The sequence below is a fragment of the Seriola lalandi genome, unplaced genomic scaffold, assembly GCF_002814215.2.
Source record: "Seriola lalandi dorsalis isolate HSWRI2012SDOR001 ecotype SW California unplaced genomic scaffold, Sedor1 jcf7180002054441, whole genome shotgun sequence".
NCBI classification, from domain to species: domain Eukaryota; kingdom Metazoa; phylum Chordata; class Actinopteri; order Carangiformes; family Carangidae; genus Seriola; species Seriola lalandi.
Genome location: NW_019524994.1, coordinates 754,185 through 777,352, shown reverse-complemented (window position 1 = coordinate 777,352; position 23,168 = coordinate 754,185). Strand labels below are relative to the sequence as shown.

General features: G+C 41.9%; 1 protein-coding gene across 1 annotated transcript in view; it reads left to right on the top strand.

Annotated features, from left to right (window-relative positions):
* Nucleotides 1-5,495: 5,495 nt before the first annotated feature.
* The window catches only part of st6galnac5a (ST6 (alpha-N-acetyl-neuraminyl-2,3-beta-galactosyl-1,3)-N-acetylgalactosaminide alpha-2,6-sialyltransferase 5a), a 51,554-nt gene continuing 33,881 nt past the window's right edge, over nt 5,496-23,168 (top strand). The window contains exons 1-2 of the mRNA XM_023410922.2: nt 5,496-5,657; nt 6,578-6,787. Coding sequence (XP_023266690.1) covers nt 5,643-5,657; nt 6,578-6,787 — 225 coding nt within the window. The 5' untranslated portion in view covers nt 5,496-5,642. The remainder of the gene's footprint in view (nt 5,658-6,577; nt 6,788-23,168) is intronic.

Here is a 23,168-nt window from a genome sequence, read left to right as displayed (position 1 = left end):
TGTTGAACTTTTAGTACACTTTAGTCCTGTTTCCCAATCCCAGGAGGCTCTGTGAACATAAAAACAGGCTGTGTTCTCTGTTAAACCTTTGGAGGTTACACTGAACAGTCTGCTCATTAGGGACACTACAGTTTCATGTGACAAATATTAACTGGGTTTTACTCTGAAGTCTAAAAACCCTGCAGCACTGGTGGAAAACAGCCGCAGCGAGTTACCTCTGATGATGCCTATTATTGCCTATTTGCCAAATTCCCCACTTTTTCCTAAATATCCCAGTTAAAGCTCAAAGATCCACATGCCCTTTCACTGCCCTTCACTAAGTGCAAACTTCAAAGATGGCCTTTCTTTGAAACTGCCTTTCAGATGTGCTGTTGTTGTTGTTGTTATTGTTGTTGCTGATCCTTCCAACCTTACGCTGTGTTATCGCACATTATTCCCCAGTGACTCTGATGGCAACAGTGATGTGGATTATTGCTTCTAGGAAGTCTCTCTTGCTTCTCCCATGAGGACCTGCTTTTTTTTTTTCTCCATAAGCAGATTATACGCAATCACTGGCAAATGGGGATGAAACATGCGGCAGCTCAAGTCCAGATGTAATGCATTGTTGTATGTCATTTAAGTGTCCATTGTGCTGTGGATTGTGAACAGAAGCTGCAGTCATGGTGACCACAGTTGACGCATCAAAATGGTGTCAGACTACAAACTCTTTAAAAGGTAAATCTGCTGGCTTTCTTGTATTTATTTCTGAATGTCAACAAAACCCACGAAAAGACGAAAACCGACAATAAATTGCTCAGACTTACAGATGTTGTCTGTGTCTCCAAAGCCCGGCATGGTTTGTTCCTCTGTGACCCCAATGTTGTCCAGAAACTATTAAAAACACATTAGTCAACCACACTGTTGCACTGCGTGACGAATGAATTCTAACAAGCACTGTAGTTGTTGTTGGGGCAATCCCATACACAACATGCTGGCACTGTAAATACATTTCATATCTAAACACAGTGTTGGGGAGTAATGCAATACACATGTTTTGAGAATACAAAATATGAGTAACTGTATTTAGTCACAGTTATAAAATAGGTGCTAATCAGGATACAGTTACATTCTTGAAATCAATAGATTACGTAAATGAATTACTTTTTGAAAAAAATAAACAAATACTTATAATGCATTACAAAAGTAGTTGTAGTTTAGTTGAATGTTTGCTGGTTAAATTGCTGACCTAGTGAGCTACCTACTTTTCAAATTGATAGCCAACTGGCGACAGCTAAGCATGTCTACAGACAAACCACTGAGCAGAAACCAGCTAATTCACAACGTGCTTGGTTGTGTACCATTATTTCTATCCAGTAGCATATATATCTACCTAAATGGGAACTTTTAAGCAACCGTTTGGTACCCAAGCTAGCTTAATGCTCCGTACAGCATTACAGATTTGTTATCTACATCTTTTTCACCCATTTCATGAAGTGGGAAAACAGAAAAGGTAAAGTCTGCCTTTTCTGGTGCTATTTTTATTTTAAGAGAAGTTGTCACTCTATCATAATGCTGCGGAAAATAAAAGGTAAAGGGGAAAACTAGGTCTTCATCCATTTTGCCAGACAAAACATCCCCCTCAGAGTGACTCCTGCTTTCAGTCGGCTTTGGGAAGCTGTATTGTGTGACTGCCACATTCGCTCAGTGTGACATGCACTCATAATGCAAGACAATGCTGAATGATCTAATAATAATAATAATAATAATAATAATAATAATAATAATAATAATAATAATAAATTACTCACTTTAATAAAATATGTGACAAATTACATTTAAGGGCATGTATTCTATAGTCTGTGGTGAAATACATTTTAAAAGGAACCCTTGAAACACTCCATGGCTTTGAGAGTGAGCACTGTTTGCCAGTTGAGAGGTGCAGAAATGTCTAATTTCAGCATATTTTGTAGTGTTATAGGGCTTGTAAATACTCACTACAGAACCAAATCTGAGTGTGAAAATCTGCAGTGTCCAGGAAATTAGTCCAGGAAATTACAGAAACTATATATTTGTATATTATCAGTATAGCAACAAATGGGCCTGGGGCTGAGAGCCACAGATAAAGGTAGCGGAAGTAATTGAAAGTAATGAGAGGCACATTGTTGATTTTCTGCTCTTTTCATGGTTGACAATATGAAAAATTCAGATTCAGATTCATTCCTAGCCTTATTCTTTAACTGGGACTTTCTGTGGTTAAGTTTATTCTACTCTCAGTGTTAAGACGTGTGACATGTTTTTCCTTTGAATTCGTGTCACTCTAATTTGAGGTTCTCCTTTCTTTATCTTATGCTACTTATGTTGAATGATTTCTTTCATACTCATTTCTTTATCTATTATTCAGAAAGCTATCCGTAAACACACACATTTTTTTCCATCGATTGCTGAGCTGGTAAAAGGTGAAAGTTAAAAATACAGATTTCTTTAAATCTCTTTTAAAAGACCTGTAATACTCCATACTCCGGTCAGAGTCAGAAATCCCTCTCCACAGTTAGTACAGACTGCAGCAACAAGACTTCCGGCTAAATCTCCAGGACGTGACTGTGTAACCTCTGCATAACCTCCTCTACACTGGGTGACTGTAAGTTTTCGAATCGAAATATTTAACATTTCATTGATCACATTTCAAGTAATGCATAGCAAACATCTCTGACCTGGTAATAATCTTTAAATCAAGACCCAAAGCGAAAGCCTCGGGCAGTAGCCCACAGTTCCCTTTAGTTAATCCATGAGTGAAGGGAGCTGATCTTCACTGTGAGTTCACACCAGTGGTATGGATGAAACAGCCAAGCAGCTCCATCACTGTCTTGTTTTAAATCACCCTTTTTCAAACTGGTGATTTTATGCTAAAATTATTGCTGCATTTGGTATAATTTCTTAAAAATTAAAAATGTATATGTACCGTATATGCTTTATGTAAACTGCATCTGTCTATGCATATTTATGTCTACATGCACTTGCTCAGCACTTTATTAGTAACAATATATTGGTACTGGGCAGGGCCTCCCTTCTCTCTCAAACAGCCTTGTGAAAGTGGTTCATTATCCAGCTGCAGGTAGCCATTACAAGATGGTAACTTGTGGCCATAAAGGGATGTACATGGTCAGCAACAACACTCTGATAGGCTGGTGGTATTCAAACAATGATTGATTGGTATTGAGGGACCCAACAATGCGCCAAGAAAACATTCCCCACACCATAACACCACCACCACCACCACCAGCAGCAGCAGCAGCAGCAGCAGCAGCAGCAGCAGCAGCAGCAGCAGCAGCAGCAGCGGCAGTCTGCAGTGTTGACACAAGGAAGGTTGGGTCAATGTATTCATGCTGTTGACACCAAACTCTGACCTTATCATCTCCATGCCTCAGCAGAAAATCCAGATTCATCAGACCAGGCTGCATTTTTCCAGTCTTCAACTGTCCAGTGTTGGTGAGCCTGCGCCAACTGCAGCCTCAGATTTCTGTTCTTGGTTGACGGGAGTGAAACCTGACGTGGTCTCCTGCTGTTGCAGCCCATTCACCTGAAGGCTTGACATGTAGCTGGGCCCTGTGTTGACACAAACAGTACCTGTGATTTTATGGCCACTGCCCTCAGAAAGTGTCTGTATAGCCCTGTTCCTGCTGTCTTTTAGCTTGGTAGTTTTCTCTCCCTGCTGCTCTGTGAAAACCTTTGGAAATGTGCTTTGAAAAAAGAATAAATGTGTTTTGAAGATAAAGTGTATTAATATTTATGGTAAACTGCAGTTGGTACAGCTCGAATCATAAAACACATCACTTTCAGGACTCCACACACAGTTTAGAGCTGCAAATTTAAAGTTTTAAGAAGTGGAGATTTGTTGTTTTACGATGTCAACTTCACTGTGAATCCTGCATCTGTACATATAGAGGACTTAATTAGAGAAAGGTCCCAGTTGTAATAAACAGAAACAGTAGGCTGCAGCGCGCACAAACACACACATGGACTACATGCCCATGTGTGTGTTGGTATGCACGTGCATGTGTGGAAAAATTTAACAGGAAGCCAACAATGGAATAGGTGTTGACAGAGCACAATATCTGCTTGTTGTTTATAAGGCTGAATTCCATAATGTTTCTTTACGTACTTTAACGTCTAGTTTCACGTAGAGGCTGATGCAGCTCATTAATCAGTTTAACCCAAAAATGAATTTAAGCTTTTCTATCAACAATGTACAGTGCATTGGATTTAAAAGGAGGAATTATTAAAAAAAATGAAGAGGTATCAGCACAGTACATCATTGGGTGGTTTCAGCACTGCAAGCAAGCTAACCTTATTTATATAGCACTTTTCAGTATAAAGGGCAATGTAAGATTAAAAATGAGAGAGCTAAATGTACAGCACATTAACTATAAGAGAAACTGGAAAACTGGAAGAGGAAGTGGATTAAAAGCTAAAAGGGCATTAATGCATTAGGACATTTTCAGATGTTTTACTTCAGCAAAAGTAGAAACCATCACTTGAAAATACTGCATTACAAGTAAAAGAAAAAAACTGGAAATGTGAAAAGTGAAAATAGAAACAGAAATACAAGTATAATCAGCAAATATAATCATCTCCTGTCAGTGTTATATTTCATTAACGTCAACTAAACCGTAATGCAGTTTAATATGTTACAGTGCATGGTATATGATAAGTTATATTAAGTTCTGTATTGTAAAGTTCTAACTTCTGAAGCAGTGGTTCTCAAACTTTTTCACGTCTAGGACCCCTGACACTAATTAGACCACAGACCAGAGCTAATAAGATTTTTGCTTTTAGATGTTTTAAAGTGTTTGAGACCAAAATAGTCATACATTCTGTCATTGTGTGACTTATGGATGGAGTTAGAGTGAAAATAAATTATTCCCCTTTTTGCTGGGAACCCTCAGACGCTCTCTCAAGGTCCCCTGAGGGTCCCGGCACCCCACTTTGAGAACCACTGTGCTCAATTATCTAGTAACTAAAGCTGTAGTGAAGGAAAAAGTACAGTGTGTCCCTCTGAAATGCAGTGGAGGAGAAGTATGAAGAGGCATGAGATGGGAAGTACAAGCACATTTAACTTTGTGCTTCAGTTCAGGATTTGAGTGAATTAAAATGAGCGAAAAGAGACTGGGTGTTAATGTAAGTACATGCTACAGGTTATAATCACTACAGTGTAACGTCCCGTTCATTTATAGTCCACCTCATATTTTATGCAGCAGACGTCAAAAGATGACATGTCGTGGCTTCACTGTACTCCAGAGTAATCCGAGCAGAGATTCCCATCAAATATTGCTCAGCAGAAAATAACCATTAAACAAAACGGCCTTATCACCCTCTTGCAGGTACTCTCTTTAATTAACTGCGCCGTGCCTCCACTCTTCAGCCCTCTCAAACTCGGGGGGCTTTAAGACCCAGCAGAGATACGATAGTGAACATCTGTCTCCTCGTTCTCCACTGTATGAATTGCGCCTGGGCTCCGGTCTGAAGACACACAGGCAGCGGCAGGCGGGCTGGCACAGTGCGGACGGACTGGAGTGGATCGGGGACTGCGAATGGATGGCGCTGGACCATGAGAGAAAGTGGAGTCAGACGCACTGAGCCGCAGCGATAAGACAGCGCGCTGCAAAATGAAGACACCTATGGTAAAGGTTTCTGCCATGTAGCCCTATAGACAACTGTTTGTGCTCGCCTTCAAATCCAGCATTGTTCCGAGAAGTGCGCTCCAACCGCCGTAACACTGCTGTGTGTACACTGTCGGATCAAAAGATTAGGATCTGAACAATGGACGTCCAGCTGTGCGGGCTGTTTGACACTAAGAGCTCCAGCTTTTCTCCTACTAAACACTACAGCGTGGAGCACAGCGCGCTGGATGTTTGTTTTTTTCCTGCGTGTTAATGCAGATGCATACATTTGTGCAAGTGCATCGAATTTTATTGCTTTAAATGACTTGTATTCACGCACGCTGTCCCAGTTTAGACAGCTGTGAAATAATAAAAACATAGATCCACTCATCCAACAATCAGCGTTAGGCACTGTGCCGCGTAAACAAATCAAAAGGTGTCAGGAGCTGCTTATCTTATCCAATTGTAATTTAATATGGGTTTATAAGGTGGCAGATCAGAGTGACTTCCACAAGGTCAGGATATCTGTGTATACGTGAACTTTTACTTTATATCTCTCTGCGTCCTCTGAGGTGTGGCGCTTACTGTAAATCTGCCTGCAGACGTGCTCCTGAACGCACCTGAGCATTGACATGCATGCTTGCAAACTAAGTAAAGGTGATCATTAACAGCCTGACATCTTGTCAATGTCATGAATATGCCCGTGCCCTTAAATTAAGTCGATAAGAGCTGAGGGTTTTGGTTGCACGTGCCATGAATTACAGGGAAGTTTGGTGTTTTATTGACAAATCAGCTGATGATGATGATGATGATGATGATGATGATGTCTGTCACTGAGAGCACGCTACCTCTCATCTGTTGTTAAGCTCATAGGTGCAGCCTAAACTCAGTTCAGTGCAGCCGGACTAATTTGTCAGCATCTGCTTGTGTCTCTGTGTCAGCGCCATGGGGTAGCCGTGCTTCTCGTGCTTCTCCTGTGCGCCAGCTTGTTCCTTGTCTACAACGGCAGCTTCAACATCGCTTCCAGGGACTCTAACGACACGCGCATCCGACAGCATGAACAGCTGCGGCGGCCCACTGAAGCCTCCGTGAGGGTGGCCAAGCCTCACGCCCCGGTCCTCCAGGGATACAGCGGCATCATCGACCATAAGGTAAACAGATGTGTCCATAATGCAGGGAACCGGCGGATGAATGGCTTCAAATGTGTGGCTAATGCGCTGCAGAGTAGGCACCAAAGCCTTTGAAAGTGAAGCCAGTTTTACTTTATCCCGTTAGGAACCCATTCCTGCACTACATCTTCACTTTCTCCACTTGAAACTTACACACGCACACGCACACGCACACACACACTCATGAATACACACCTTTCCTCCTGTCTAATGACCAGCCGTCCTGTATACCTGCACAGCTCTGTAGAGAGAGAGAGAGAGAGAGAGAGAGAGAGAGAGAGAGAGAGAGAGAGAGAGAGAGAGCGCCTCCCCCCTGTCATTTATCACAATTTTCTCCAGCACAGTGTTGCGCCACACTCAGTACCCACCTGTCGTTGCTAATAACAGCTTAGGCTACAAATGAAATCCTTGGCTGCATTCTTAGGCTCTAATTGATAAGCCCGGGAGACCTGCAGCTAGGTGAACCCTGACGTCACAGTAGGGGTGTATTGACTTCCATCTATTTACCGAGCCAGGAGAAAACAATCAATGTGAGTACTGGGGAGCGAAGGCGCTGCAAGTAAAGCAGACCTAATCACCTTGTAAAGGTTTTTTTTTTTTTTTTTTTGTAGGCAACATATAATAACAGTGTGCTTCTCTGCAGGCAATTTGGTAGATGGGCTGTTGGATGGTTTGTGTAGCGGTCTGCACCACTGACCCAAATGATGGCTGCGACAGTTCTCCAACAATTGGATTTGAGATGTTTGAGATTTAGAGAAATGGAAAGTTTGGAAAGACTCATGGAGGGATTATGAGACAAAGGCCCCGTGGGCACAGACACATAACAGCTCGTTCACCCCCCCTACAAAAGGAGCAAGAAACAGACTGGGAGAGACACTAAACCACAAGTAATGTGGCCACGGTTGAAGCCTCTTTGCGTCTCTCTGTAGTTGTTTTTAGTCTCTCTGTAGTCATTTTGTCTCACTCTGTAGGAGTCTGGCATCTCATCGAAGCCGCTCGATTGACCTATAGCTCAGGGGCCCCCACTAACCCCTCACACCGTGGGTTTGTGTCAGGTAGGTTCTTTGAGTGATGCGTCCCTGAGAGGACTGATGACGCTCTGAATAGCAAGCCAATCAACACTGCCATCTCTCTTTCACGATGTGTCATATGTTGATTTGCATGTGAGTAATTTGACAGCCGCCTCCCCGCTGTCGCTGCGTGGATGAGAAAAACAAGCAGCATGAACATGTATCAGCCAGACAGATTTGGAAGTCAACACATTGTTCTTGAACGTCAGAAAAAGAAACCCGGTTGGTAAATGAACTTTTGCTAAATTAAACACCAGGGGCTCTGAAGAGTCACTTAATCTTGTGACAAAGTAATGCAAGTTGGCAACAGATGGCGGAACTATTATTCATTAAAAGAAATCTCACGGGAGCAGAAACCAACAAGTGTGGAAACCTATAATGTTGGTTGCTGATAACTGTGAAAAGATCAGCTGGCAGAGTTTTCTCAGGAGAAACGCTGCCTGTCTGTCCACTTCACTTTCCCCACCTTCAGCTCCACATGTTGCAATGTGTGCTGTGAATTCACCGTTCTCTACAAAAAGTATGTGAGCAGAACGATTCTCCATTTTTTTTTTTTTGGCATTTCATTAGTGTTATTTATGATGAGGTTATGATAGCATTTTCCTCATTAACATACTGTTAAAGCTGCAGTCTGGGGATTTGGTGATGCCACTAAAACAGAGTGCAGCAAGAAAGAAGCACAAGCCGTCAGACAATTAAACACATTGTGGCCAAATCCACAATTTCCCTATATTATCTGAATGATGACTCATTTATTAGACTTTGCAGACTTCCTGATTAAACATTAACACACTGCACTCACTGATTAAGTTACCTGGAGAGTGGGATTTATACAGAAACAGCAGAGTGAGGACAGGAAGTGAGAAGATGACATGCGCCACAACCATTTTGCTCAGTCCTCAGTTCTGCAAAGTGCTGTTTGAAGGTTAAGGTTTTAGGTTTAAGGCTGGAACTGGGTTTGCGGTAAGCCTGCAGTTGTAATGGTTCAGATTAGGATGGTTATACATAAATTATACGTTACATGTCTGCATGGCTGCAAGCGTCTACATAGGAGCGTTTGCGTGCTTCCAAAAATGAATGACTGGGCCGACAGTATGTGCTGACAGCCATGTGTGAACGTGCCTCCTTATGCAGACACGCAATGCAGTATAAACAGTACACGCATGAGCGTCGGCTGCTCACGTCTGCATCTGCTTTGGAGAACATCCAGGCCTTAAGGGTCCTGGGGAAATGCATGATGTCAATGAAGACCGCCACAAGTATACTGTAGAAGCACAGCTACACATATTTGTACAAACATGCTTTTTTTTCCCCAGTGTTTTTCACATGCATTCAGCTTTGTTTGTAACTTCCAGATAATTTGGTTTAGATAATTGGTTTAAGCTGGAGGTCTTCACAGCCTGTTTGTCACCCGGGTTGCATTAATGGACTCAACTGTAGAGCTGTGAGGAGTGAGGTTGCTTCACCCTCCAACATCTCAGTAATGTAGTAATGAATAAGATTTTAGTTTTTAATTGGAAATAATGCTCAGAAATTACAAAAAATAATTTAAAAGAAAGGGAATTTTCCTGTAAGTGTGAAAACTTTTAATGGTGGGAATTTGTATGTAGCGGTGTGCGATGTGGATCGTGGACATGGTGTGGTAAGCAACATTAAAATCCAGTTAATTCTAGTCCAGAGCTGGCGTTCAATATGCCAGAGGCTGTTTAGGTTTTTTTTTTTTGGTCTCTGAATCTGAATTATCGCACAGCAGAGTCACACAGTTCTGTCAGAAGTCGAGTGGAGCACAAATGAATAAATGAGTCAGTCATATTTGAAGACAGCTGATGGGGCACGCAGCGGCATCTTTTTATTCTCGCTGCCTGACATGCCAATAGTCAGTGACCGTGTACGTTTTGATTTGATGAGGATTTGTCTGTAATGCGTCAGTAAACTCAGCTATGGATGAGAATTGATTTTCTCCCACTGACTGGAGCAGCTGAGCATTGTAAGTAAACCGCCAATTTATTTTTTCTCTTGGCAATAAACTTATTGACATTTTGGTGACAAGGGACATCAATTAGGGCCCCGGCTTCACTGAGCATCATTTACGCTTCTTCAAACCTGCTATCATGTCACCCTTGACATTCTGCCACGGCGAGCTTCCATCAATTCTTTATGATTGGAATGCACTTTGCTACGACAGCATGTGGTAGCACATAATGCCGCACAACCTTCAAATACTTCATCCTCTAAACCATTGTATCCTCAATCCTCAACACAGATGAGCTTTCTCTGTTTATATATATATATATATATATATATATATATATATATAAAACAACTTTTACACTTCTCGATATATATGTATATATATAGTGTAAAAGTTGTTGGCCTTGCCTCGCATTTGTCTTCCTGCGGTGCTGAATGATCGCCATTTGGAAAAAAAATACTCTGACATGAACATTTGTCTTCTTCATCTTTGCTTGCTGACCTCTCTGCCATATTGATCTTTCTGAGATATCAGCTGGCTGGCACGCAGGGTGCAGTGCCAGTCAGCCTTTGACCGTTTCACTTTATCTTCCACTGGAGTATTAAACTCATCACAGCCCAGAAACCATTTTTAAGCCTGGTGAAGTTTTCTGCAGACTTTTGGCCAAGATCCTAAAACATTTCCCAGAACATCGTAAAGAAAAAAAAAAATGTTTCACCAACCCCTAGGTTATGAACCAAAATTGTAAGATTTTTTTTTATTTTTTATTACAGACTCTATTTATGCATCTGCATCCATTAAATGCTATTTACCAAGTATTTTCAATGCAGCATGTTTGATTTAGGTCAGAATAAAGGCTAATTTATTTCTATCTGTGCAGCAGCTTTGGTTGGGCTGAACTTCTGCTGTGAAGACTGAGGAGGAGAGGGTGGAGATAAGGAAGCAAAGAAAGAAACTTAGGACAGAGATGAAAAGGCAAAAGAAACTCTTGTGGAGTAAGGGCAAAGAGAATGAGAGAGGAGGACAAAACTAGGAAAGGGTAAGGATGGAGAGAACGATAAAAGAGAATATAGCACCCAGGAAAGGTTCAGCCTGAGAGAATGAGGAAAGAGGGAAGAAGGAGGCAGAAGCAGACACAAGAGTGAAAGATAGAGACTGAAATCCCATTGGGTTTCCTTTCTTCTAGCACTATCCTGCTTTTTATTTTCACGGTGAGAAGGAGGAGGAGGAGGAGGAGGAGGAGGAGAGGAAACCACTCTGCCCTGTCTCTCTGTGGAGATGCGAGGATGAGGCAGCGTAACTGTCTCCCTTTGATTGCCTCTCTGACACCAGAATCATGCAGATTCATAACTGATATCCTGCAAGTCAGGTGGAGACGAAGTAATGGAGGAGATTTCTGTGCAGACGAGAGCGAGGCGCCTTATCAGACATGAGGGGCGCCCTGATGTCACGCTGGAGAGGAATGAACGAGGTTGACTTTTCCGTTCTAACAGGAGACAAGATGTTTTTTCATATGATTAAAAGTCAAACCTTTGGCTTCTTAACAAACAAGACTTAGAGTCTTCAGTGGTGCTAACGGCTCTGCGAGACTGCACTTAAAGGAGTAGTCCACAGATTTAACACTGCACTTCTACAGTTTAAGCAAAAAAGGATTCAAATAAATGCAGTGCAACAATTGATATTGTGTTTAATAAGGTTGCCCGCAATACCCATGATGCAACTCCACCACTGACAGTCCAGTCGGAGATTGGGGTGTGTTATCCTAGTAGCGTCTAATGCAGCCTCAAGCCGCTAGCCTCAAGCAAAGCCGAGGAGGGGGCTACAGAGGTCTGGAAAGTTCACTTCTCCCTAACTCCACACTGCCAGATTTTTTTTTGTTTTTTTTTTAAGTATATTTTTTGGGCTTTTTATGCCTTTATTTAACAGTACAGTAGAGAGAGGAAATGGGGAGGCAGAGAGAGGGGGAATGACATGCAGTAAAGGGCCGTCCGATGCGGAATTCGAACCGGGGCCGACTGCAGCGAGGACTGTTGCCTCTACACATGAGGCGCCTGCTCTACCCACTGCGCCACTCGACGCCCCCACACTGCCAGATTTTATTTGATTTTCAAACTTGTTGTCTTCAATCCCGACCAATCACACGGCTCCCTCTGGAGCCATTAAAAGCTTGTTTCGCATATGTGGTAGTAAACAATCTAAGTGTAAAATCGGTGGAGCGTGTAGGCTAAGCCTGCTCACATTTGCCCATCAGCAGTACAAGCAGTACAGCTGAGGCTAATTGGAATTTAGCATTGAGTCAGATGTATCTGACAAATTTTGACCTGATGGTGGCACTAGATGAAAGTCACAGTATCAACAAAGTGAACACAATTCAGCCTTCCAAAACAACAAATGTTGGCCTCACGGTTGGAGCAATGTCGGCGTCCTTAGCGACGCTATCGCGGCTTAAAGGAAAAAAGCCACAAACGGTTGTGCAGCTACAGACAGCCCCACTGAGACAGCACAAGAAATTTACAGAGCAGATTCTTCTGCACAAACTCGGGACAAGGTCGGGTTTTTAGACATATCTGGGCTGGAAATTCTCTCTGACTAGGTACACTTTGCTCGGAGGCATGAGCCAAGGAGAACGAAGCCGTCTGTGCCAAGGAGACATGACAAGGCATCTTTCTCCCAGCCACAGCTTTAGTGACAGCTGGAGAAGTGAGATGTTTAATATTTCATCTCAGACAGCCACATCTTCTGTGGTTTTCTCTGAGCAACAAAACCATTTTTCACCGTTCATTAGGATTTTGCTACGCAGTCAGCCAGCTGATAGTGAGACAGAACACTCCTCAATTAGACCGTTATGGCCAAGGACTCTGTAGTCATTTTATGCGAACTAACAGTGTTTGTGAAGTCTGCGGGGCTGTGTGCATGTGTGTGTATAAATCTGTGCATGTGTGTGTGTGTGTGTGTGAGGTCTGTCTTTGTATTTTTTACCATTAGGAGTTTTTAAATTATGAGAACTGCACAAAACATTACTGACAGATAACCACTATTTTTATGCAGAGACCTTGTTAGAATGCTAAAAATGCTCCGTTTTGACTGAAGAGAAGAGAATGGTGGTTTCGTTATATCTCAGTGGTCCCAATTGGGGCATAGTCTTGGATTTCAACTTATCTCCAGTGCATTCCGCTCCCGCCAAACATAACACAGCTTCAGGCTCTTTCCAGTGCAGGCCTGGAAAGCAATTATGGATGAAGGAGGGAGACGACGGGGGGGGGGGGGGGGGGGGGGCTGCCCTTCGATAAGCATTCCCTCGACGGAGTAATCTCACACTTGGTGCCTTTTGGCATTCTGTGGTTAGGGAATCACTGGCGAAGTCAAACATTTTCAACATAAAGGAAGTGGAGGGAAATTTCTGGAGGCGCGTGTCACGAGCTGAATGGTGATTTCATGCTTCTCCGTGTTTTAACCTTTGGTGCTTGGTAAGCTGTACCCCGCGGGGCACTCTCCTTACTTGGCCCCCGAGAGACCTGTGAAGGATCTGAAAAGGTTAAACATCGAGAAACGGATGATACCTTTTGGCATAAAATCAGGAGATAGATGATGGGCCGCCGCCGCCTTCCACTGAGAGCGAATACAAAGAGACGGCTGGCAGGAAGCATCGCAATAAAACTCAATTTCTTTGCTTTTCCATCCTCTGGCTCCTCACACACACGAGGCTAACTACATTATTCAACTCTTTAGGAGTGATTAATGAGCATGTCCTCCATGGTGGGAGAGAGGGATGATCAAACTGTTATTTGTATTGTGGCGTAATCTCTGTTTGTATGCCCTGAGCGCCCCACACACACACACACACACACACACACACACACACACACACACACACACACACATACATGCAGCCCAGATTAGAAACATATTGGATGCCAAGGTTATTAATTATGGAGACCTGAGGTTTGCCAAAACAATGAGCATCTTGGCTAGAAGTGCAGAAAACACGGAGCAGCGTTGTATTAAAGTTGGCAAAGTTTTTAAAACTGGAAGTGACGATGTAAAAGTTGCAGAGGACCAGAGAGCCACGGAGAAAGAAAGAGCCTTCTGTAGCCTTGTAGTGTTTTGCTGATGTGACATTAAATCGTTGCCTGAACCACATTGTCTGACTTCAGTGGAAATACGCCCAATTACAGAGCGGCCTTTGATGTATATCCCATCAACCCCCTACCCCATTGAGAAGACAGTGTCACGGTTATTCGTCAAAGGTTCTTTGGTCTCTCGCTCTCACTGACTGAGTCGACTGATCACACTTTCAGAGAAGTAAGCATTTTTTCCTGGGCGCATATGGAGCTGCTTCCGCCTCTTCTCTTTCCTCTCCGCATTAATTCAGGTTCTATCAACAGCAGGGTCTGTCACTGGAACCCAAATCATCATGTGGAAAATAGATACTGTAGATTGTCCAAACTCTCTGAAACAATTTCAGATTGAGGCATCGTCCACCATGTTGAGGCCTGGACAAGTTGTTCATACAGACAGGTGCCATAGAAGCTGCCATACACGACACGGGGAAGTCACTTAACGGTTTGATGAGAATAGCCACGAGATCTCAAGATAAACTCATTAGCAAAGGAAGATTATGGACCAGCGTGTTAAAGAGCACTTTCCGCCCCCTTCATCTGGGCTAATCTATGCTAAGGAGCGTTGAAGCTGTTCTGAAGACTCGTGCTGGACCATGCTCCATTTACATTTTGGGTTGGGTTACGCTTGATCAGAACTAGCTCTTTTGGCATTGTTGTGCAACCACGTTCGTTTGAAATCCAAAGTGTTTGTAGCTGTTCCATAAAGCTTTAATGGAAGGCAAAGTGAAACGGGGGAGTATGATGTTATAATATGACGGCACACATTTGTCTCTCCTGCTCAGTGTTGCGCTCAGTTGTTCACATGGAAAGTGAAATATTTGTATCAAGAATGAAAAAAGAGAGAATCAGAGAGAGAAGTTGAAACCCTTGCTCTTTTCTCACCTCCACACAGATGATCAATCATGGCGACCAACAGTCAATCACAGATTCCCCGGCTTAATCCGGCTTCTTGACCATCCTACAAGCTCTTGTGAAGAAGCTTGCTGACCGCTTTAGCCACTTCATGTCTCTGGGGATGTTTGGATCTATCAGATCTGAAAAAACAAAACAAAACAAAATGTTAACGCCGTAAAGAACCATTTGAGACAGGGTGAGATCTGATTACTTAAAGCACCATGGGAGATCATGTATATTCTAGGCAGATTTTGAAAAGGTGTGAATGCAATTTTCTCTTCATGATGCTTATCTTCAGTGTAACCATGTCCGTAAACAGTCTGTGAAATTAGCCTCTTACAGGGACTGCCCTCTGTGACAATGGCTCTATATAAAGTTTTTAGCACAGTTATGCAGAAGCATCCACTAAAAGATCTGTGAGAAAGAAGGAACAGTGTGAATGACAGAGCAGATTCAGGTGCATTACCACCTACCTCTGGACTGGAGTAGGGCAAACCTCCATTTGCACATGGGAAAAGCAATAGAAAAATATATGTGGCTACATATACACTCAATTGCCAGTTTATTAGGTACACCTAAAACTAATGTAGTCTAATACAAGAGTCCTGTAATAAATCCTACCTTCAAGAAGGTTATAATGTTTTTCAATTGCATTAGTTTTAGTTGGCTGAACCTAATAAACTGGCAGCAGAGTGTATGTGTAAATGAAAGTGCATTGAACAGCATCTGGATTTTATTAGGAAATGGGACGCTTTAAAGGGATAGTTCGGGTTTTTTGACGTGAGGTTGTGCGAGGTACTCATAAATAGTCACTACATTACCCAGGTCCCGCGGGTCAGCTGAGTGAATCAGAAAGCGGCGTAAAACAGTGCGCTCTGTATGTACGCTTTTGCATAGGAATACGATAGTTCAGCGGTTGATAAATGTAGTGCCAAAGGAAAGTGCTGTTTTCACGGGTGTTAATCTCTGAAAATATGAATGCTACATGAAGCGTACATTTAAAGGGATCTTGGATTGTTTCGGTGAGCACACCGCCACATTCACCTCATATGGGATGGATGGTTGAGACTGAGTTTGACATGTGAGGATTACAACACTGTGCATTAACAATATAAAACCATATCCATTAAATTTGGGTTTATTTACACTGAACAACTTTTTTTGGCTAATGTGAAGTGTGAATATTTGTTTTCATGCACTTCCGCATTAGTGATATCTATATTGGAGCTGTCAGAAAAACTCAAGTTTCCCAGTCAAAGTTACAACTTGGATCATGACATGAACTTACTGTACTTACTCTATGTCTGTTCTTCCTTTACTTTTCCACCCATGTTTTCTTTTTTTTTTTTCAGAGAAGCTACCTTTGAACAAACAGCTCTAAAACCCAAAGTATTCAGTGATATACATGGATAATGGGCAGGCTCCAGAATAAAATACCTAGTTTAATTTAGTTTGGTTTATTTGTGAGGGACGAGTACAGAGAAATAGAAGCAGTGTCTGACATACTGTACATGTAGCCAAAGCTAATTTCGAACTCCAGTCCCTTGTTGGGCATTTAGCACACACATATAAAGTAGAGCCGTCTCCTGCTGTGTGTTGATGGCTAGTTGTGCCACTGAGGTTCAGAAACATGGAGTGGAGGTCAAAGAAGAGTTGGTTAGCAATAATTTGTCCTGGTTGTTCTGTCACTTCTCTGATAAAACACAAACTCCCTTGCTACAGAGCAGAGGTGTGGCTCTGCAGTCAACATGGACAGTGGAGGGAAAAAGTTATTTGAGTAATGTGAGAATTTGTCCTCACACCTCTGTCTGTGTTCACACTTGTGCACACCTTGTCAAACACTGCGGTTGTTGGTTTGTTTGTTTGGAGCATTTCACCAAACATCACTTATGATAGCATACCTGTAGATACAGTAACGTATACATGTCACTCCCATCATCCTAGAGAGATGAGGAGGTTTATACACACTGTACCTCAGATTGTAATTTTTGTGAGATCTTGGACAACCCTCAGTCGTAGCAAGTGGGTCACACTGACATGTAGGTCAACACTGGAAGTTTCCACAATTGTCAGTACAACTAAATTGATTTCAGGCAGGGAGGCACCGGGTGTAGCTGATGTGGTGTAACCCCCACGGCCTCAGCATAATCTCATCAAAACACAGTTCTCCGACTCAATTTCCTGCAGTTAAAAATAGAATGCTATTGTTAATTGTATATTTAATCATGTTAAAACTTTCCCGAAGACAGCACTGTTTAATTGTAGCAAGTTTTAATTGCAGCCGCAAGATATTCAAAACTGTCAACATCCAGACTGCATTGAAAAAAACAGATACATAAGAAAAAGAAACCCAATACAGCTTTTCCCACCTCTTTCCTAATGTGCTATGAAAAGATTATAAGATGAACATGAATACACTGTCTGAGGACACAGGAACTAAAAAAACATACAAAATATATTTGAGTCAATAACCTTCAGTAGGTATTTCAGGGTTGCACAACAATTTTTTGGTGAGTTGCTGCTCTGCCCTCTCTTGTAATGTTGTGGTGCTGCACAGAAAAATTAACCTTTACTAAACAAATAACTAGATAGACTAAATTATAGCTTGACGGCTGCTTCTGCAGGATCAATGAATGTTTGTGCTCTCAGATAATAAGATAAAAATCAAATGGGACTCATGTTTATTGTGAGCCAGCAGGCCGGTTACTTTTAAAAAGCTGCTCTAACTTTTTTGTAATGAAATAAATGCAATGCATTGTTTGCCAGCGACACAAAATCAGTGGAAATTCTTTCTTTATTAAACATTTGGAACGGCACTTGTGTATCTCTCTGATCATGCCAGCAGGGATTAAATATTTGTCGAAAGCAACTTGGCTTGTTTAAAGATTGTTTTGAGGCGAGTAATCTTTTGAAACTTCTGCCTTGTCTCAAACTGACAGTCATCTGTCAAGATAAACAAATTGAACTATGAATGAAGTGTCTTTACTTTGGTTAATAGAGGCATGACAGGCTCCGTGAATACACAACATTTCCTCCAAGATCAATGTTGATGCCCTGAAGCTCATCAAAATTAAGATTCAACACATTAATGCTGAGCTGGGAAGAAATTTTTGGAATTGAAAAAAAAAAGTTTGAACACTGAAAACAGAATTAATTTTCACTTTTACACAGAAGAAAAATTATTTGAGGACAGCTGGCTACAGCTAATGAAGTTAACGAATGCTCATTTCTGTGATGCACAAGAATATCTGACTATTGATGAGACGAAGATGACTCAATTTCCTCGACTCATAATCACAGTGTTAATTCCGTCTTCCATCATCATCTCATTAAGAATGCATCGAAACCTTGATGATGACCATGATGATGATGATGATGATGACAACATTAGATGCTCAGCTAATAACCAAGAGGAACAGATTTGACCGCACAGGCATTAATATCAGACTTCTTCATCTCTTGTGCATATGACTCGAGTCCAATCAGGGTTCAAAGCCCTCCACAGCACAGAAACAGCTCTGTTAAAGATGACCAATGACCTACTGCTCACTGTTGATTCCGGGAAAAACACCATCCTCATTCTACTGGACCTTAGTGCTGCCTTCGATACCGTTGACCATGACATCCTTTTAACACATCTAGAACAGTGAGTTGGTATTAAGGGTACTGCTAAAAACACTGCTGCATAAAACACAGGATATTTTCAGTGGCTATAGACCAGTTCTCCTCCTCCTCTGCCCTTGTCACCAGTGGAGTCCCCCAGGGATCCATCCTTAGGCCAGTCCTATTCTGCCTATACATTCTGCCCCTTGGATACATCAGAAAACATAACATCTCATGCGATTTCAATGCTGACGATACACAACTTTATCTCCCACTTAAATCTATAGACTCCCTTCAACCTCTCCTGGACTGCTTTAAGGACATCAAGGCCTGGATGGCAAACAACGTCCTTCAGTTAAACAGTAACAAAACTTTACTTCAGTTCTGTACTTCAGTTATATTTGACCCTCTAAATCCAGAACCCAACTCGCAAGTAATCTTGACCACCTTATCCCATATGTGAAGCCTCCTGCTAAAAACCTGGCTGTAATCCTTGACTCCAAGCTCTGCTTTGACAAACATAATACCTCTGTTATTAAAAGTAGTTACTTTCAGTTAAGAACCCTCTCCAAACTGAAACCAATTCTGTCCTTCATTGACCTCAAGAAAGTAATCGACACCTTTATCACTTCTCAACTGGACTATTGTAATTTTCTGTATTTAGGCCTTCCTCAGACTTCACCATCTCACTTACAGTTGGTCCAGAATGCAGCTGTGAGGATGTTGACTGGTACTAAAAACTGCAAGCACATCACCCCAGTCTAAGCCTCCCTTCACTGGCTTCCTGTTCACTTCAGAATTCAATTCAAGACCCTGCTGATTACATTCAATGGTCAGGCCCCACCTTACATCTCAGATCTCATCCACTGGCGCCCAGCTCTTAGATCTCTCAGATCTCAAAGTTCAACCCTTCTACATGTCACACAAGCTCATCTCAAACTAAAAGGTGACAGAGCCTTCGCTCCAAAACTATGGAACCCCCTACCACCTGACATCAGATGTGCTCCTCCCATCTCCATTTTTAAATCTAGTTTAAAGACATATTTTTATTCACTGGCCTTTTAGATCACTAAACTCCTAGTCCATTGTCATGTTCATATTGAGCACTTGCTCCCTGTTGACTACTTGTTATGCACTTTATACATTTGTTTTACCTGCTTATTTTATTAATTTGAATTGCCCTTTGTACAGCACTTTGGTCAGCTCAAGCTGTGTTTAAATGTGTTATATAAATAATGTTGACTTGACTTGACTATTGTTATAGATTAAACTAGCAGTTTCCAACCTTTTTGGCTTACATTAACTCTAAAATGATCAGATTAAGTAATTTAAAGTGATAGCTTGGGTTATTCGACGTGGGGTTGTGTGAGGTACTCATCTACAGTCAGGTTATTACCTACAGTAGATTCAGATTGGCGTGCTCCCAGTTTAGAGAAGCAGCCGGGAGCACCGGCACAGAAGCTGATGGGGTCAGCGAAAAAACGTGTTTTAGCCACACGTCAAATACCCCAAACTATCACTTTAAATCTTTGTTTGTTGCTCTTCATTATTTTAAAAAACCCAGCAAAGATAATAAAAATCTTTAGAGTGGCTTCCACCCTATGATGGGAATCATTGGTCTAAAATACACAATGATATATAAAGCAGTTAGTTTCTTCCATATGATAATACATAAGTCACAGAGGTCATTTTTCTGCAGAATGAGTCATTTTTTTCATTCTTTAAATACATTATGGTGCTTTTGTATTTTCATTGAAGTAAAAGTTTGAATGCAGAACTTCCAGTTGCTTCAGGTATTTTTACATTGTTGTATTGGTGCTTTTGCTCAGTGAAGGCTCTGAATGCTCCCTCCAGCACTGTGGCTATGTGAAATTCACTTTCTCCTCAGTGTGAGATAGTGTGAACATGGCTGATCAGGGCTCATTAAGGGATAAAACAGTGTGGGAGCACCTCACCGACAGAAAGCTGTTAGCATGCGTGCGTGCATTGTTTGTGTCTTTATGAATTCCTGCTAGACAGAATACACTCAGGATTAGACTAATGAGCCCTGTGTTTGTGGGGGAGGCTCATCACCTTGGTGAAAAGCTGAAAAAAAGGGGAAAAAAACAACAACCTCCAAACAGCCATTTATTGATGTGAGTTGGATCCAGAGCTGCTGGCAGGAATGATTTCTTTCACTGTGAAGCTCAACCTGCATGTTCCTAATCACCAGTTTGGCTATTATCACATCTCAGGTGCGTATCCATTAAGTAAATGAATAGGCATTACCTTGGCACTAAACATTAGCATTGTGATTCATTTCATTAGCGTTTTCCTATTTAAAGTCTGTGTCTCTGGGAATGCAGCGGAAAAAGGCATAAACAAGCGCTCCTCCCCTCCCCAAGTTCCACCTGGTTGCTCAGGGAATTTAAGCTCTGCCATGCAGATTATGGGGCTTATCATCATCATCATCATCATCATTATTGTTATTAATATTAATATGGGATCTTTTATTTAAGTAAAAGCATCAATGCCTCAATATAAAAATGACATTACAAATAAAAGTCCTATATTCAAAATTCAACTTCAGAAGAAAAATGAACCCTGAATCAGTCTGTTATCAGCGTTTAACTGTTGTCGTTGGTTGAAGTGTTGTCAGTTTTGTCTATTTAATATTCAGTAAGTTAGTTAGTTAGTTTTTCCCAACTTAGTTGATCCCCGAGGGTCGGGCCGCTCCAAAGGGTCACAAGACGTATCTGAAGGGTTGTGAGATGATTAATAGGAGAGGAAAGATGAAAAAACAAAGTTCTGCCGCTTCATTTTTTTCAGACTTTTCTCTAATCTTTGCTTTTTGTGAAACATTGCATACTTTTACCTCTTTGATCTCCGAATTTAGTGAAGTCATCAAGAAGCCATGAAGTTTGGAGCGGAAATCACTCTTTGGTGGAACAGCGAACAACTCATTAGTCAAGTCTCAAACCAAATGTAGCTCCAGGAGAAAAAAAAAAAAAAAAAAGAAGCAAATTCCATCTACCGCTGTTATGCAAATATTAGGAGGTGGAAACATCAAGATTAACAGCTGGTGGTGCTAATTTTACCATCAGGTGCCATTAAACCACTGAGCACCAGTCAGACCCCAAACACTGGAAAACCAGGTTGAAAGACTACACATATTGGATGGCTTTTGTTTGCCAGTATGTTTTGTCTTTTACATCATGATTTATTTACTAAGTCTGTTTCCACATTTAGTTTTTATCGGTTAACATTTTTGGGCGTCTTCGAATAGGTTTCAAATTCCTGGTATTTATGTTGAAATGCAGAAGTATAACGTAGCATTAAAACTTAAATATTCTAGTAAAGTACAAGTGCCTCCTGGTGCAGTATTTGAGTAAATGTAATTACTTAATTTCCACCGTTTACAGAGACACATTTATGCACATAAACACACACTCAAGCACAGAGACACACTCACGTGTCCTGCTTGCCAGTATAAAATCTGCCGCCTCCCAGGAGATTCTTCCTGCTTGACAAGTGTTGTCACTGGCAGCTGGTGTTTTACACACACACACACACACACACACACACACACACACACACACACACACACATACCCACGCACACCCTTTTTGGTTACTGTCTCTCATTATCCTCTGTTCCAGCACATAATGGACTCACTCCAACTAGAATATTGGAAATGTTTTCAGAGGGAAGCACAGCTTTCCCAAACATAGAGCCTGTAGTATTGGTGATGTATTATTGATGTCTCCTTTTTGTTTTTCTTGGGCTTGTTGTTATATTGTGAGAACACAACAGTAATTGCTCCTTTGGGACTCAGCTCGACGGGATTTATTACACTCGCACTCCAAGATTTAACAGCCAGTCTCCAGCCTGGAAGAAGAAGTTTTCGCATTGGTGTGAAAATTGCCTGTTTGCCCTTGTTCACAACAAACTTGTCATCTTGAGTTTGACGGTTAACAGTTCGTCTTGAGTGCCATATTCAAATTTCCTCCCGCTGTCCCTACCCATGCATATATTTGGCTCCACGCTAGGATTATGCTGCACCTTTTATCTTTCAGTTTCATTTTCAACTCGCCGTATCTCGTGTAGAAAAGGGACTTTCGCAGCGTGGCGGCGGACGTGACGTGAAAATGAAATGGCGGCGTGCACACCTTGCGCTCAGACATCTCTTCCAAGTCATTACTCTCACCAGACTTCTCTTGACAAGATCATCTTCTCCTCATCAATTCACTCCATTGTTTACCACCGGTAACCATGCCTATCACTCCCAACAACTGATCCGAGAGGATTATGGGAACATATCAGCCCAGTGGATCAATAAGCGGAGTGCTGATGAAGGCTGCCGTGAGCTCACTTGTAAATGTGAAATCTCCTCCAACGCGTGATTGACTTCAGGTGCCTGGATGCGCTCAGGAAGGGAAATCCTGCAGATGTTTTTAATGATGTTTGCGAAGGTGCCGCCACTTTGCGCTCGTGTAATGACCTCATCAGATATCATAACTTGTGTTGCAGCGGTGAAGTATAGACTCTTTGCGATTCTAACTTTTCCCCATCAAAGGATGCCCCTGAAATCCCTCCCTGTCTCTCTCAAGGTCCTGCCCTACATTTCCTGGTCTCCGAAGTGCTTCTTTCTCTGACAGCCACTCCTTTTTCTTGTTCCTCTTTTTCATCTCTATGAGATTGCCTTTCATTTTCCTCCCCCCTCT